The 18994-nt window shown below is 35.8% G+C and overlaps 1 protein-coding gene across 2 annotated transcripts in view; it reads right to left on the reverse strand.

The window, feature by feature from the left end:
• LOC131064647 (developmentally-regulated G-protein 1) overlaps positions 1 to 18994 on the reverse strand; it is a 178399-nt gene that overhangs the window by 24977 nt on the left and 134428 nt on the right. For both annotated transcript variants that reach the window (XM_057998866.2, XM_057998867.2), the window contains exons 8-11: positions 8728 to 8847; positions 5847 to 6017; positions 5615 to 5728; positions 5339 to 5509 (exon numbers count right to left, since the gene is read on the reverse strand). In XM_057998866.2, the coding sequence (XP_057854849.1) occupies positions 5339 to 5509; positions 5615 to 5728; positions 5847 to 6017; positions 8728 to 8847 (576 nt within the window). The remainder of the gene's footprint in view (positions 1 to 5338; positions 5510 to 5614; positions 5729 to 5846; positions 6018 to 8727; positions 8848 to 18994) is intronic.

An 18994-nucleotide genomic window follows, 5' to 3' on the forward strand; every position in this document is an offset into this window, starting at 1 on the left:
ACACTACTTCTCTACCGGATCTCAATTCTTTGTCTAAATCCTCTTTAACTCAGCGTCCGCCTAGTCGGATCTCCTCTCACACTCTCTCTGCTTTCCTTCACTCTCAGTGGCTACCTTACTGGTTCAATCTCTGCCGGTTTGATAGACTATTATGCTCTATAACGGCTTACCGGTTACCTTAAACCTTGCCGGTTAACCCTTCTTGCCGGTTCTTCTTCTAACACTCAAATCACTTCAATATTTTGCTATCAATGCTCAAACTGATCAACTCTCCTCTAGCATAATCACGCTTTCTCATCATGTAGCTTAAGTCTTTGATCTGCACATTTATACACATGCTTTCTCGCCAAAACAAAAACTCAAACTTTACGTGCCTAAGGTTTTCTTCACCAACCACGATCCATATCAAATCAAATCTCATCTTCTTGAATCGACAACCTGCAATAGATCAACAAAAAAGGCTTTGTCCTTTTTATTCTTCCAATAAACGTTTACTATATTTAGCAAACTGGATCCTGTTCATTGGCCTTGATTTTGTCGATTACAATAAATGATCTAGTTGTTTCCTTCTCCAGATCAACAAGATGATCAGATATCCTGCTTCGATCATGATATCAAAAAAATAAAATCTCTGCCTTTCAATCTGCTTTGAGCCGCAATCCTCTGCAATCGATCCGTGATTTCTGCAGTCTTCATTTAATACCTACCTAGTCGGCAACTACCTCGCCAATGCACTATTCACCTACCACTGCATGTTCGCCACCTAGAGTCCATGTGACATCTCTGTCAGCATCCAACTCACTTGACTGTGTTGGCTCAAACTTGATCCCCGACCGAACATGCTACTAATATACACCAATCGGTTAACCTTCATATCGTGCACTTCTTTGTTCTACCGATTAGGACATGTTATCATTTATTGGTGACAGTCCTCGACCATTTTGCCAAAGTGGCAAACACTTCACATCCTTTCACCTTCTTATCTGGGTCCTTCAATTTGTCTCTTTGCTTGCTTACCGGTTGACATCAACATGCAAACAATCTGCAATACTCCTACTTGCATATCGGTAACATCAACTTGCATACCAGTTGACATCAATGACAACACAATGCCACATTCGAAATCAAATTCGCTACACAAGAACACTGAGATTTCATATGTATCATCTGTCACACTAGTAGCTAGCAATAATGATGAAACTTTGAAAGTGGCAAAGAGCACTAGATTACATTCTCCCTTCGAGAGAGAACAAGAATGGACAAAGGTGAAGAGGAAGAAAACTCCATCATCTAAACATAAGCATCCAATGATTTTAAGATCCTCAAAGAAAGTAGAAAATCTAGATATGTAATTTGAAGGCACACCCATTTTAGGCTTGATGCAATCTCTATATTTTATTGTTTGGAATTTAATAAATGGGAGCTGACTTCTCTAACAGTACTTACCCTTTAAAAAATAAAAAAAATAAGAAAGTAGACTATATAATTAAAATGTATTCAAATAATAAGCCATATCATTCCTTTGGTTAATGTAAGACTAAGACAATCCTTCATCGCTTGTCTACATATATATAACAAATATGTGTAAACCTTGTCATAATTTCACTTGAAACTTTTATAACATTAAACAAAATTGAACAAAAACCTGTCTTTTTTAGAGTCACATCTCTTAATCATTGTCACGTGCCCTATAAATCACTATCATGTGCCCTAAATTGTCGTCGCATGCAAAAGACAGGTGGAAACACCGCTGGAAACAATGACTTTTATCTTACCGCGGGCCAAAGAAATTCATTATGCACGGGTTTTTAAGGTAAGATCACCGCAATTTTTTGAAAAACCCATCAGTGAGTATAGCAAAGAGTAACTCATCAGACTTGCTAGCTCGCGAGTACTTGTGAGTGGTGCAATTTTCTGTCGTGTTTTGCAACCTTAGACCTTAAGGCTTAAACCAAATGAAATAATCCCTACAATGTTACTTGTTTGGAGTAGGTTATGTCCGTTGCCATTGGAATTCAAGAGCTAATCATTTATTGGGAAAATAGAGAGGCAAATGGTAAATATATCAGTGCCTTTGACTAAACATTGGACCAAACTTTTTCTATCTATGGTGGAATTTATGATGGCTTGGTTTGGAGAAATGGAAACTGTCAAACGCATTATTATGGACTATGCTTAGAAAAAAGCAATTGATTATTAAATATATCGTTCAAGTGTCATCAACTGTTGTGAGTAAATGCATCTGCAACAAAAATTTCCTTTTGCTATTTCACAAATATTGGTTTATCTGCAACGTTGACTACTCAAACAAATCCTAACCTTAAACAAGCACTATTTCCAAGAAACCCTCATCTTAGCTGATGTTAAAATGTTCACACATGTCGGTTTCAAAGAGGGAGAGACAATGAATGGCTACATTGATTGCAAGACTACCAAATCACCCCAGAATTGCCACAACCAACTTGGAATCTCCCAGGTATACTCATAATCAATTGCAATTTGCAAATGAATCAGCCCCCCAAAAAAGAACCCTAGACAGTTCCACAGGCATTTCATAACCGAATCCAATTCCCAAACAATTTGTACCTAGGTGTGCCTAGTTTTTGTGCTGAGTTGGTAACATTGTCCATGGTGAAGAGCATGCAGTTATACTAAGAGGGGGGGTGAATTAGTACAACAACGATTTTTACCAATTTAAACTTTATCAACCACAATAGTATTATTTACTGAATTCTGACAACCATGCACATAAGAACACAATAACACAATATTTACCTGGAAACCCCAATGGGAGAAATCCATGACAAATCAATGCTTTTATATAATTCTTCATTTACAATGTTTGTAGGGACCAACCTACTAGAGGCACCGACCCCTAACTTAATTTGTGAGCACCAACCCACTGGAAGCACCAACTCACTATAGGCACCAAACCCTTATGCTAAGTTTCCACCTTGATAGTGTTGCTTCTACAACAGATGATGAATGATTTTGACCTTCACCAAATATGCAATAAACTTGCCCTTTTATTGCCTTCAAATCTGACCCTAGTTCTCTTCTCAAACCGCTATAAAGATGTAGTTCAATTACCTTGAAACTGCCCCAACTTTACTTCACAAGCTGCTATCAGTATGCTGTTATAATATTTTCAATCTACTCCTCAATTTGGTGTGTATCTCTTTATCTTCACTCAATACATCACACACACCACACTCTTCCTTCCCTTCTTATTCTTCTTCACAAAACATTCTTCCTTGATCCAGATCACATATATTTTCCTTCCTCAAATCTGATTCAAATCACATACTTTGCTTCCTCAAATCTGATCACACTCACACAATATCCTTTCTTCATAAATCTAATCCAAATCACACACAATCTCCTTTCACAAGTCTGATCATAAACATGGCAATATCTTCACATAGATTTCTGCTCTTACTTCTCATAGATGTCATTCATATAATTCTGTATTTATACTTCATAGGTGGACAGCATTTCCTCTTAAAATTGATCTAAAATACTCTTCGTTTTATGCCCCTTTATTTCTTCTAGATCTGCTCTTATACTCTGAAAATATATATTTTATTGCTTACCATTTTTTAAAATTCACACCTTCACTATACATTTATATATATCTCAAAAGATATCTCTTTATGAATACAAGTGGTTTTCACAAAGAACACAGCTCCTTAACGAATCGCTGCATTAAAACTTATAATGCTTGTTGTTAAGTGTTGTATTTCCCTAACAATAATTGCCGCCATTTTATCATTTTAATCCCTGCCTTTTTGTAATCATTATCTTTGTAAATTGTTTGTTATTACTGCTTTATGATTGACACCTCACTCTATAATAAAATCGTAGCACTAAATAAACAAATCGTTGTCCCTTTTAAATCGCACCACTTCTTATTCTGTCTTATTCATAAAATCGTTGGATGTCTATGTTAACCACTCCATTGTATAAACTTTGTCTTTTATTGATTTATGTTTTATTCACTTCTGTCCTTTTCTTATTTTGTCCTATATGGATTTGTCTTATGCTTTGTCTTTGTCTTATGTGGTGCACAAAAAAAACTTTTTGATCGCTCCTTTGTGATTAGGCATAATTATTTCCTTTTGTGATTAATTAATGAGTTTAATACTTGATCTCTGCCCATTGTATTTTTCTTTATTGCTGCCTCTTTAACTTTATGTCTTTAATTGCTGTGTCTCAGTCATAATTTATGCCTTTTCATGCATCGCTTATCCACGCTGCATTATAAGTGTTGTCTTTATCAGTGCCTTCACATCACAATGTAATCATTGTTCTTCTAAAAATTTCTGTTCCTTAACATACCTTTTTGGTCTACATTAATGCACGCTTGTATGTACTCAATTGCTGTCATTATAGACTTATTAATATTGCTGTGTATTACTGAGGAAGTTGACCAGCATGTATCGTATATATTAAACTTTGATACATATTAACAAACAGTTTGCTAATCACTTATCCTTGATCTCTGCATATCACTTGCTACACAACCAAAACTCCTTCAATTTCTGCATCTTTGATCTCTGTCTTGTATCACTGCTCTTAATCTTTAGTCACTGCTGCATTTGTTTGTCTCATCTTAATCGCCAACTGCAGGTAATCTTGAATGTATCTTTGATTCTTCATATAGTCACAGCCATACCACTCATGAATTCTTCATAACTTTCATCTCTCGAGTGTCATTAATGATAATGGTGACAACTCAATGACAATCTTTTAAACAATCTTACCCATACATTTTCACCAAACTTTCCAACATTCTCCTTATTCCTTCTTTGACATTGATGATATCTAACTTCGTCTTTTGTACCTTTGACATCAATGACAATATTTCCAACACATTGAACTTATTAATTATTTATGACTATTAATTCTCTGTACTATGTGCCAACTGCTAAGTGTGTTCATTTTAAGTAATACCTTTACTTGTTGCTTAGGGACAAGTTCATCTTTCAGGTCATTCAGATCTCTCCCTGAAATCCTGTCATGCCTAGGATGGATTTCTATATTGAGCCTTACCCCTCCATCATCCATCCCAACTATATTCAATGTCAGTGAACTCATGGCCTCGGGATTCCTTTTGCACATTATTTCTTTACAGGCATTCTGGACATAATGTTTCCTATATTAAGATTTCCAATTAACAATAGAAAGGCGGGACAATTTTACATTAATTTCATTGTTAAATGTGACAAACCTAAAATTAAACATAATTTAAAGACAGAAATGCATATCACAATTTGATTTAGCAAAAACTCTCAATTTGTATTTGAATTGAAATTCCCACCTCCATCCCTCTGCTTACCTTTTTCTTTACTATCTGGACCACATCCTCATCATGAAGTGTGTGAGACATACCACAACGTTGTGGATAATGTTTTGCACTGGTTCCCCATATAAGTACATACTTAACATCCTTCAACAAACTCTTGTGTATGTGGTTACAAAAATCTTCCACTGTGCAGCCACCTCTGTCCTGCTCAAAATCAAAAATAAAAGAACAGGAGATGACATGACATTCACAAAATACATTAATTAATTAACAAATTACAAAAAATGTGATTAATATGCTACAGTTTACCAGCGAAAGGACAAAAGGCTCAGAAAAATCAGGTTGTTGTCCCTGAGGCTTGGTATAGACCCTAACAAGGCCCATTTCATCCCACATTTTTGCAAGTAAACGATCAAGATTCAACTGCAAAGAGATTAATAAATCAAATAATAAAAAACCAGCAAGATGATCAAAAATATGGAAAAAACATTATAAACCAATAAATAACAATACTTTTTCAGAAAAGGATGATGCCAAATACCTTCAAATTACAACTAATAACAATTGAGTTTGGTTGCCGGGATAGCCTGTCAACATCATCAATCCCGACGACGTCAATCTTATTATAGACATAAATGCACTTAATGTATTTCCGGTTCCCTTCAATGACATCAATAAGATCGTCGACAGTGGCATCCTCTCTAAACAAGACCTGCAACCATACATCATAGAATCATGTTTATTCCTATTGCAATTCAGTTGCATGCAGGCAAGCACTTTTGGACCTTAAAGCCCGTGTAAATTAAATATTATGCCTAAGATGTTATATGCAATATGATTTATGAAAATCAAAACAGGAGAACATGAACAGCAGCACCCTCTCTGAACAAACCTGCAATCTTATGTCACAAAACCATGTTTATTCTTAATGCAATTCAGTTAAATGCAGACAAGCTCTTTTGGACTCCAAACCTATGCCAATTAAATAGTCCATCTAAACTATGATATGCAGTTCAATCTGTTCAGAGGAATCAAATCGGTGAACAAGAAAAAAAAACATGAACTACTATGACTAAACTATGAAACTTGCTCTGATAATCGATGGTAATCAATTTAGTGAATGAGAAACAGAAACACAGATTACTTGAATCAAGACAAATATTTTCAAAATTCACAACTGTTAGAAATTAGTGCTTGACATAACATATTGAAAAATAACTAATAACATAAGTGATTATGTAATGATCACTTTAGTAACTTAGTTAGTAAAGATTAGTTGCTAGTTAGTTGTTAAGTGGTTATGGGTAGTTAATAGATTGAATAGCTATATAAAGCCATCGAATGTAATAATGTAGTGTTGAAGATGAATGACTGAATTAAAGTGTTGAGCCTTTTGGCTATCCTTTTTCTCATTTTCAGTATCAGAGCAGGTTTTATAGATATCTCTGTTTGCCTTCCATTCGCTTGTCTTTCCTTCACCAGATCGGTATATACTATATTCAACAGCCAAGCCGTGCAGTCCACGTATGATAACCATTCATATCCATCCACCATTCTTGCATTTTGTCAACACAGGTGCAGTGCAGACCACAAGCAAATCTGTCAGCATTCATCATCCATCTGTATTTGGTTTCTCTCCTCTATCCATCTTTTTCACTTTTTTGCTGTTTTCACTCTATTTTGTTCTTATTCATATTAAAAATCAGAAGAAAAATAACTAAAAATGTACATTGAGTTTTCTGGTTGCTGTCCAATAAAAGCCCCTGCAAAGGTTTAATATTCAGTTTAGTCTTATCATTCATAATCATTTATTCAATTTCAAACCATCTCTTGGGCAATGTTATAGAAATTGCCAAGGTTATGAAACCTCAATCCAGGGTGGAAAACCTCACTAGAACTGACTAGGAGATTGATCGAGCTTCTTAAGGATTGAATGCCAAAGGCATTATAAGGATACGAAGAAAAAGGTTTGGTGCAGTTGGAGAACCTACCCTATCTTGGAAGATTAATCTCTTCATGCCAGCCATTATTCTTTACATATTTCTCAGCATGATATCTACCTTTAAATGACATAAGGTGTATCTCACAAATTACACTCTCAGAAGAAGAAAGCAAGGTCTGCTATCTCAAATCTCAAAACGAGAATGAAGGAAATGATAAAACATAGTGAAGGTGGAAACAAGCGATTGATCCAACGAAGGCAAAGGCATGGAAGGTACTAAATATCTGAAGTGAATAATACAGATTGATATAGCAGGCCACATGTAGTTTGGTCACCTATGTGTTATAATTTTTTAAAGAAGTGTTCAAATCAGTTTCTATCAATCCTATGAATGGATGCATCAAAAAAACATCAGCAAAGTGAGATAAAAATAAAAAATCCCAACATCCAACAAAAAAATTCATTAAAGGGAGCTAGCATAAAAATTCCTATGTTAACACTAAAGCGGGATGTTATTGAATAATCATTTATAATGCAAGTAATTATGTAATTATGTAATATGTTACAAGAGATTATTCAGATTAGTTAATAGTTAGTTGTCAGGTGGTTATGGGTAGTTAATAGGTTGAATAGCTATATAAAGCCATTGAATGTAATAATGTAGTGTTGAATATGAATGACTGAATTTATGTGTCGAGCCTAGTGTTCTTTGTTTTCTCAATTTCAATAAGAACAGTTTCTCTTGCTTCTCCAAAATGCATCAGAAGACTCGTTGAGAAATCTAAATCTCCAGACCAAAACTTGTTCACCGCAACCAGAAGCACTAAATACATAATTGCAAAATAAAATCTGAAATTCCTATTCCAAGAAAAAGTACTCAAAGTACCGAATTTCAGAAAGAAACATTATGTTTAGAAACAGACCGAATAAGAGGTAAAAACTGAAAAATCACAAACAAATATAAAAACATAAAACCATACCATTACATGGCTTCTCTGTCACTTCTCCTTCCATTTCCAAATCAAACTATATTAACCTGGGCCTTTTTATGTCAATTTTGTATGTTCATACTAAGATTCTTAACGCGAATATATCATGACTAGGCTTTACAAGCTTTGCACTCAGAGTATCTTTATTTTGAGAACAAATTGAAGGTTCTTATTTAATTTTAAAGAAAGGATCAACCACATGCATGAATATTAAGAAGAATGTATCATCGTGTTTAATGATTCTTAATTTCTTACTAATTAAGAGAAAGAATAAATTTTATCTTTAGCAGGCATTTAAACAAATTTCACAAAAATTGCTATTATCAAATGTCAAAAAAAATTCCAAAAATGCTGCCATATATATGATAAAACGTCCATAATATCTAACAAATTCAATACTTAAATACTAACCTGCTTACAGCTATGTAATTGGTTTCACTAGCCAATCCCAGTGAAATCAGCATAAACAGAAATGCATACATGAAATATACCTCAGCATTATGGATCTTGTATTCATGCAATATTTGATAACAAAGTTTCTCATCCACATGTGTTAATGGCGCCGTGGTATTGAAGGAAATGCCACCAGTTTTTTTCCTTTTGAAATATATCTGCCAGACAAACCATATTTTATAAATCCTAAGAAATAGTGCTGGCAAACTGAAATTTAAAGAAACTTATATATGAAAATCAACAGATATGCTGAAATAGCATACGAAATTTTTGTATGGTACAAAATATCATGAAACATATCACAACTTTCCTTTGTGCATAGTACAGGTTAACCCCTATTGTGATGATACATTATATTTTGTAAATAGACTAATAGTCGTTGATAGCAATAAAACAATGTCCACATCACAATTAGAGTCAAGTCTTCATATCACATACAAGTCAATGTCATTAAAGTAATGTGCAATGTAACAACGTAAGTACTAAAACATGCAATTTAATGAGCTAAGCATTTATATAATGACAACATATTCGATGCTTTATTAGCTATTGTTCTAAGAAATGTATGAAGCCCAAAACTTTAAGAAGCTGCACAAGAACCATCACAAAGGACTTGTCATAGGCGGGCATCATTGACTATCTTCCATGATTTCCCTGTTTATGTATCTGTGGCACATAAACCAAAAAAAATCAATTGCACTCATTCTTGTTTATGGGGATGTGTTCACTTTGATTGCATGTGCTCTCTTTGTGATTGTCACCCAATATCCCCCCAAACTTGCACTCCAATAAAACATCAGATTACAATTTTGACACTTGTTAAAGTAGGATTTCCTTGAGTCCGAGTTTGATGATATATCAGGATTGAAAACAGTAAAGACCATCACAAAATGTGGATCCAGATAAAAAGGAAACGCATAACATGACATGGATGAGCCCCTCACAAAATAATAAAATAATGATCTAATCTGCGTAAAAATATGTGGCATTTTTTTTATATAAGCATTGTTAATACATGAAAAATATGGTTACTTAAGAGTTTGAGGCCCACATCCTGAAAAGTCTTCCAATATCTTCAGCGTACCATAGAATCAAATCCAAAGGACCAACTTATAATACTGAAACTACCAAACAACAGATTCAAGGGTTCAAACTCTGATAGCAACCACTAATCAATTTATCACAACTTCTGACTGATACAGACGCAAAAGCATATGAATTTCAAATAATCGATGTTGTTCAATTAATCAAGGAGACAAAGCTCCTCTAAATAGAGTTAAAAAGATGATGTTTCTATAAGAAACAATCGTCAACTAGAGGCGAAGTTAGAAACAACTTAAATGACCATTAATAACACAAAGAGAAAGATATCATTCTAATACCCTCCCTTAATGGTCATCGTTCTAACGACTAACGACCAAGAGAAATAACAGAGAAGGTTGCCCCCTTCTTCTCAGAACACGTTGTAACAGAAGACAAGAGCCTGCCACTGACTCATCCACTTGAGATGAGTCTCCTACCAACCTTCCCAGAAACTACAGAACTTTTGGAGATACCCAAAACAACACCAACCGTCCAACCTAATGTTGGAGAACTGTCCCTCCCTGTAACTAGAGACACCAAGAACAGTTGTCACGATTTTGAGGAAAAAATCAGCAAACCCTCCAAACTATTGCAGATGAGCAAGATGCCCGAAAATAGATTGCAAACAAGAGACTAGTGCAAATGTTCGCAAAACAACTCCAAGTGCAACTAAAAACAGACTACAACAGAGTACAATTTTTGAGGACAAAATCATAAACCCTCTATGATTTTTTTCAAGAACACAAAATAATTAAAAACCCATAGATAATGTTTTAGGGCAAAATTATTAAAACCCACAGATTTTTTATTAGGTAAAAAAAAATATTAAAACCCATTAGAATTTTTTTAGGTAAAAAAATATTAAAAACCGAAACAAACATTGATGCCCATAAGCCATCTTCATGCTTTTCGAGGCACGAAAAATGAGATACTAAAAAATGTTGAATGCACAAAACCTAAGGTACGAAGTTCAATGCAATGAGACAATTACAAGCAGAAATTCGCTGGCACAAAATTTGAGACACAGAAAACGAGGCACCCAAAATAATCTGAGACCAACCCAGAAAAGCTCTCAAAAAACCAACCAAGAATCTGAAATCAGAATGCAGATCCGATGGCTAAAAAATAGAGGCATGGAAAATGATGCACCCAGAAAAATTTGACGAAGACCCCGTTGAGGTCTTGAAAAACCCACCAAGAATCTGCAACCAGAATAAAATTTTGACTTGAACTGAAGGGTCAAAACCCTAGTCGAAAATTGCAAAAACCCTAAGCGGCCATGAATGAACCAAATCGAGCATAAACACGTGGAGAATAGACGCCGAGCGAGGGCAAAGACATGCGATGCGATTTGCAGCAAAAAATCCATGAACTGGAAGCAAACAGCTTCGAAAAACTTTTGAATTTTTTTCTAAAAAATTCCTTTCGAAAACTTTTAGAATAACAAAGGAATTTCAAAAAAATTTAATTCTCTACTCTGATACCATAATACAAATGCAAAAGCATATGGATTTCAAAGAATCGATGTTGTTCAATTAATCAAGGAGACAAATCTCCTTTAAATAGAGTTACAAAGACAATGTTTCTAAAAGAAACAATCGTTAACTAGAGGCGAAGTTAGAAACAACTTAAATGACCATTAATAACACAGAGAAAGATATTATTCTAATACTGACAATCACTACTTATTTGAAGTTAATAACTTTCACAAAGAAAAATATATATATAAATACATTATCAAAAACCGTAGGCTAAAATTGTTGAAGAAGTGTAGCTACAGTAGGATCTCTCTGATTAGTCTAGCCAATCCAAATGTCCAATTGGCCTATCGGCCTTAGACATTTGTATATTCAATTACTTAATTCAATATTAGTTAGAATTCTGATGATCACCGATTATCATACTTATAATTATTATCAACTTGGATTCATAATTGTTTTAGTTACTATCAGCTTTACCTAAACCGGTTGTATTGGTTATCACTTTAGTTAACACCGATTGTAATTGAAACGGTTGGGAGTTACTCTGTATTAATCCTTGTTGCAAATAGTCATCGAGTCTCTTAATGAAGAGACAAGAGACACGATTCACTAAGAGACTATCGGGCGTCATATTTGTTGAAAACTGATAGCTAGATCGGATTATATGAGCAAATAAATATGAACAAATGTATCTACATTGGGTTGGGCCCAAAATTGTTTTTGTTGGTAACTTGTAAATAGGGTAGGCCCAATTTGGGCGGTAAAACAAACATGTAATTGAGCAATCATTTATGTAATTGGGCTGGGCCCAAACTCATGTAACTTGTAAATAGGGTAGGCCCAATCTGGGCGGTAAAACACGTGTATTTGAATTGTTTTGGCGGCAAGATACAAGGCCGACTTGGGAGATAAGAAGACTTGTGTCTTGTATATAACAAAGGCACATTGATGCATTAAAACACAATCATAATCAGCGAATGATCTCTGCATATATGCAATCTGCCATCAGCGAATTTGTGACTTTGCTTGGTGAATATAGCAAACTTGATATCTGCAGCCTAACATCAGCGATCACTGGCGAATATACCTTGCACTTCAGCGAACATCATTAGCAGCACAGCGAACACCATTAGAGGCACGAACATATTCCAAGGACAGCGAACCAGTTCAAGAAATAGCAAATCCACTCAGGGGCAGCAGGCACTCCAGTATCAGCGAACTGTGTTTATATCCTTCGTGATCAGCAGATAAGTTCATCACATTGTTGTGCCCTAGCTTGGTTTCATCTGTGCATATATATTGTTGTTCTAAGTGTAAAGATACCTACAGATTATTGCTAATAAAGATTAGGAAGTGTTGCTGGGTTTTTCACCTCCAAGAGGGAGGTTTTCCTAGGGTATTTGTGTGTCATGTGTCGAATTTGTGTTTGTCTATCTTGCATTCTGATTTTCTGTTTCTTAATGCTTATCTGATTACTAAAAATTAGCATGGTATCAAAGCTTTAGGTTCATTATAAAGTAATCAGATTATCAATTATCCTTCACTTTCAGTTTGTTGTTTTAGTTTTGCAAGATGTTTACAGAACTGAAGGTAGAGGACAGACTTGATGGTGCTCTCAACTTTACTTCTTGGAAAGTTCATGTTCTTCTTGCCCTTGAAGAGGTTGAACTGTTACAGTTTGTGGAAGACAAGGATCTACCTGAACCCTCAAATCCAAAAGAGTTAAAGCAGTTCAAGAAGAATGCTCTTAAGGCAAAGAAGTTTCTAATTGATTCTATGAAGGATCATCTTGTTCCAGTCATCTCCAAGTTGCCTTCAGCCAAGGAGATGTTCAAACACCTAGAAGGAATGTTTGAAATCAATAACATCAGTCGGGCTCTTACTCTGAGGCAGCAAGTTCTTCAAATCAAGATGAGCAAGGGAGATTCAATCATGTCCTTCTTCATGAAAATTTCAGAATTGAAGGACCAACTCAGCTCCATTGGAAGTGAAGTAGTGGACAAGGATATTGTCATGATTGCATTAAATGGTCGCCTTAATTCTTGGGATCCATTTCTTCAAAGCATAAGCGAAAGAGCTGAATTTCCCTCTTTTGATCACCTCCGGTCTTATTGCATTCAAGAGGAATCTCGCCTAGTTGCAAGAGGAATGCTCAAAGCCACTCATGGAGGTGATCATCATGTGCTTGCATCTCAACATGTCAAAATAAAGGGTGATCATTGGAAGAAGAACAACTTCAAAAGAGATAGAGACTTCAGACCTCTTGCTGCTTACGATTCAAGGAAGAAGCCAATGCGATAAGTTTGGACACTATGCTAAAGAATGTCAGAATTTGCCCAAGCAAGGAGAAGTGAACCTGAATGAAGTTGCAGATTCGAAGGATGACGAAGACTTCCTCTTCATTTCCGCCTTATCTAGCAATGTCCCAACTGACAGCAACACTTGGTTGATAGACAGTGGTGCATCCAGACATATCACTGGATACCGGGAGCAACTCTCAAACTTAATGGAGAAAGAGTCCAATCTTCATGTGGTAATTGGTGATGATGCTCAGTATTCAGTATGAGGTTTTGGCAATACTTCTTTAAATTTAGAATCTGGTATCTCCTTGCATCTTAGTGATATTTTATTTGTTCCTGGAATTAAAAGAAATTTAATCTCCATTTCTGCCCTAGAAGATAAAGGTTATCAAATAGCATTTTTTGAGGGTAAAGTACTTGCTTGGCCTAATAAATCTAGTTTTAAATCTGCTCGTGTTATTGGAAAAAGATATGATAGTTTGTATAAGCTTTCAGCTAATCCTATTCGAGCACTCATCCATGAAGCTCCTAAATCTAGCGAGCTATGGGATAGAAGGCTTGGTCACCTTCACTTTCAAGCACTTCCCTCACTTGAAAAGATGGTTAAAGGTATGCCTAAACTTAGTTATTTTCATGATGATACTTGCAAAGGTTGTGCATTAGGTAAGAACACTAAGAGTCCATTTCATTAAAAGTGAAAGTAGAGCGAAGGAAAAATTAGCCTTGTTCATTATGATCTATGTGGACCCATTTTTGTTCCCTCATCTAGTGGATTTCTATACTATGTTACATTTATAGATTATTTTTCTAGAAAGACTTGGATTTACTTTCTAAAATCTAAAGAATCTGATAAAGTGCTAAGTAGGTTTAAAGAATTTAAAGCCCTAGCTGAAAATATGTCTGGTAAAAGGATTAAAGTGTTAAGATCTGACAATGGAGGTGAATACACCTTAGGTAGTTTCAATGACTTTTGTGTAGAGACAGGAATTAACAGGGAGTTTTGCGTTCCCTACAATCCTCAGCAAAATGGTGTGGCTGAACGAAAGAATAGAGCCATTGTTGAAGCAACTAAAGCAATCATTCATGATCAGGATCTGCAAACTTCCTTATGGGCCGAAGCTTCCAAGACTGCAGTATACATTCAGAACAGATGCCCTCACCGTGTCCTAAAGAACATGACTCCTGAAGAGGCCTTCACTGGAGTCAAACCGAATATCAGTCACCTAAGGATTTTTGGAAGTCTTGTCTATGTTCATGTGCCAAAGGAAAAGAGAACTAAGCTAGAGCTATCCGGGAAGAAAGGTATCCTTGTTGAGGTAAGTAGAGATGTCACGTTTGAAGAAAATATTGCTTTTAAGAAATCTAAAGGTTCCCTTGTAAATGATGATAGAGAAGTTAATGATAATCAAAGCATGGACATTGATACTAACCCTGAGATTCAAAATGAGTCTATTGAGCTTCCCGAACCTATTGAGCATGGTGATCCTCCTAAGCCTCTGGATCCAACTGATGGACCTAGAGACATTGCGGTGAGCAAGAAAAGGCCACTTTGGGTTAAGAGCACAATTCGATAAGCAGAAAAGTTTGCAGCTCCTAGTGGCACTTTCAAAGAAAGTAAGAGACCTCAAAATTTCTCCAACTATGTTGCAATGATGTACAACATCATTGAATCTGAACCATTCAGCATAGAAGAAGCCATGAACCAGCAAGCATGGAAATTAGCTATGGACGAAGAGTATCAATCCATCATCAAGAATGATGTCTGGGATATTGTACCTAGACCTAAAGGTAAGTTTGTTGTTTCTTCTAAATGGCTATATAAAATTAAACATGTTGCGAATGGTAGTATAGAGAAATATAAAGCTAGATTTGTAGCTCGTGGTTTTTCTCAAAAGGAAGGCATAGATTATGAAGAAACATTTGCCCCTGTTGCTAGATATACTTCTATTAGAACTATTATAGCCATTGTTGCAGCTAAGGATTGGGAGTTACATCACATAGATGTAAAGACTGCCTTCCTTAATGGAGTCATTGAGGAAGAAGTCTATATTGAGCAACCAGAAGGATGTGAGACTCATAATAGAGAATCTCATGTATGCAGATTAAAGAAAGCTCTTTACGGCCTCAAGCAAACTCCTCGAGCTTTGTATGAAAGAATTGATAAGTATTTAGCTAGTTTAGGGTTTTGTAAGAATGATGTTGATCCTAACCTTTACTTTAAAGTATTTAATGGTGAAATGCTAATTCTAGTTTTATATGTGGATGATTTATTTCTAATTGGCGAAGATAGTCTCATCATTAGGTGTAAAAAAGAATTAGCTACTGAATTTGAAATAAAGGATCTAGGTCTAATGCATTACTTTCTAGGATTAGAAGTGTTGCAAAGACCTAATGAAATCATTCTAAATCAAGGAAAATATATTGTTGATATTTTGAAGAGATTTGGAATGTTGGATTGCAACCCTATGTCTACTCCTGTGGAAACTAACTTGAAGAAATTGAGTTTATCTGCAACTAACTTTGATTTTGCAGATCATTCTGAGTACAGGCAGTTGATTTGATCATTGATGTATCTAGTTAACACTAGACCAGACATCTGTTATGCAGTGAGTGCTCTCAGCCAGTTTATGAACAAGCCAAAGCATGTTCACCTTGTTGCAGCCAAACATATTCTGAGATACTTGCGTGGAACGGTTGGCTATGGGCTAAAGTATCCAAACAACACTACCGTTACCTTGGAAAGCTACTCAGATTCTGATTGGACAAAAAGTGTTACCGATAGGAAGAGCACTTCAGGTATTTGTTTCTGTTTGGGTTCTGCTATGACTTCTTGGGCCAACAGGAAATAGTCTTCAGTAACCTTGAATACTGCAGAAGCTGAGTCTATTGCATCAAGTGTTGCATCGAGAGAAGCAGTGTGGCTTCAAAAGCTTCTTGTTGGGTTGTTTGGACAACCTTGGGAACCCACAGTTATTCATTGTGATAATCAAAGTTGTATTAAAATGTCTGCTAATCCTATGTTTCATGACAGATCAAAGCATGTGGAAACTCACTATCACTATGTTTGTGATATGGTACAAAGAGGTGCCTTATAGCTGAAATATGTCAGCACTGATGAGCAGGTTGCAGACATTCTCACCAAGCCCCTTGTTCATGTAAAGTTTGAATACTCCAGAGATAGGCTTGGAATTGTGGAGAATCCAGCTATGATTGAGAGGGAGCCTCAGTCTCAGTGATGCTTTAAGTTGCATCTTCCACCTCTGCGGGCAATCCATGGTGGAGTCACCCTCTGCGGGCAATGCAAGGTGACAGTATTTCCTTCTCTGGGAGAAGGTTGAGGTGAAAGACATCTTCCACCCTCTGCGGGCAATGCAAGGTGGATCCATCCTCTGGGGGAAATGCAAGATGGAAAGTTTTGTTGTTTTCTTGCAGGTTACATTTCATCCTCTGCGGGCAATGTAAGATGAAGAAGTCCATGATGCATGATTACACTATTTGCTAGAATCCTCCCTAGCTAAGAGGGAGTGTTGAAAACCAATAGCTAGATCGAATTATATGAGCAAACAAATATGAACAAATATATCTACATTGGGCTGGGCCCAAAATTGTTTTATTGTAACTTGTAAATAGGGTAGGCCCAATTTGAGCAGTAAAACAAATATGTAATTGAGCGATCATTTATGTAATTAGGATGAGCCCAAACTCATGTAACTTGTAAATAGGGTAGGCCCAATCTGGGCGGTAAAACACGTGTATTTGAATTGTTTTTGGCAGCAAGATACAAAGCCGACTTGGGAGATAAGAAGACTTGTGTCTTGTATATAACAAAGGCACATTGATGCATTACAACACAATCATAATCAGTGAATGATCTCTGCATATATGCGATCTGCCATCAGCGAATTTGTCACTTTGCTTGGTGAACATAACAAACTTCTTTTCCGCAGCCTAACATCAGCGATCACTGGCGAATATACCTTGCACTTCAGCGAACATCATTAGCAGCACAGTGAACAGCATTAGAGGCACAGTGAACATACTCCAAGGACAGCGAACCAGTTCAAGAGATAGCGAATCCACTCAGGGGCAGCTAGCACTCCAGTATCAGCGAACTGTGTTTATATCCTTCGTGATCAGCAGATAAGTTCATCACACTGCTGTGCCCTAGCTTGGTTTCACCTGTACATATATATTGTTGTTCTGAGTGTAAAGATACCTACAGATTATTGCTAATAAAGATTAGGAAGTGTTGCTGGGTTTTTCACCTCCATGAGGGAGGTTTTCCCAGGGTATTTGTGTGTCATGTGTTGATTTTGTGTTTGTCTATCTTGCATTCTGATTTTCTGTTTCTTAATGCTTATCTGATTATTAAAAATTAACAATATTAGTATATGAATCCCCTTTGAACGATAATAGATGAGAAAAGAATTTAAGTTAACAAGATTCTCCAGTTGTGAACATTAAAAGAAACGTAGCGATACAACAAACAAGATAGAAATCTGAGTATCGATTTGTCTATTATTATTATAATCCCTTGCATCGGTTGTGATCGGGTTGATTATTAATATCCCTTGCATAACCGATTATGCCAATTAGTGAATCAGTTTGACTTTATAACCTATTGGACTCTTAGTAAAGAGTCACAACCCCTAGGAAGACTTCGGTCTTCATATTTTAGAAAGATGTGTCTCCTTTGGAACGGGACAGTGAGAGGTAATAAACAGATCGACTAATTACTGTATACACATAAATCATGTGGAAGTAAAAACACAGCAGTCTGTGTAGATAGCAGTCAAATATAATTTCGAACTTGGTAGAATTCAATAACATATAACAGTTTGTCATCATCAAAAGATAATATATATATATAATCTGCAGATCGGATTATTCATATATATCATGGCATATTGAGTTATACATACAGCAGTCTATGTTCACATGGAACATTCTATTCATTCACAGTGAATTCAACATACATATTGCAGATTGAATTCATACCTTTCATAAGTTGAATGAATATCAAAACTAAGATCTAAGTTCAAATAAAATTTAAAAGTACCTACCTACTATAATCTGATCAAAATTAACAAAATTTTTATCTCAATATTAAAGTTGAGAATCCCACTCAAACACTTAATCCGATCGAGGCCTGCTACATTTTCTTTTTGGGGATGGCAAAATTCTTCTTTGGTGACACTGAATACCATGGAGCAGATGGTGGTGTTGAGATTTTTGGAAGTGACAAAGGTGCTAATTTTGCGGTGTCACTAATGGTTCCCCTTAGAAAATTCCCCTCCTTGTAGCAGTATTCATAGTTTCACCTGACTATGTGGGTTTAAAGATTATTCAATTACAAAGAAAGACACATAAGCAAGCCGGATAAAAGAAAACATGAAAAAACTTTTATATCCCAACTTGTAGGTGACCTGATCTTTTTAAAC

The sequence above is a fragment of the Cryptomeria japonica genome, chromosome 9 (genome assembly GCF_030272615.1).
Source record: "Cryptomeria japonica chromosome 9, Sugi_1.0, whole genome shotgun sequence".
Classification (NCBI taxonomy): domain Eukaryota; kingdom Viridiplantae; phylum Streptophyta; class Pinopsida; order Cupressales; family Cupressaceae; genus Cryptomeria; species Cryptomeria japonica.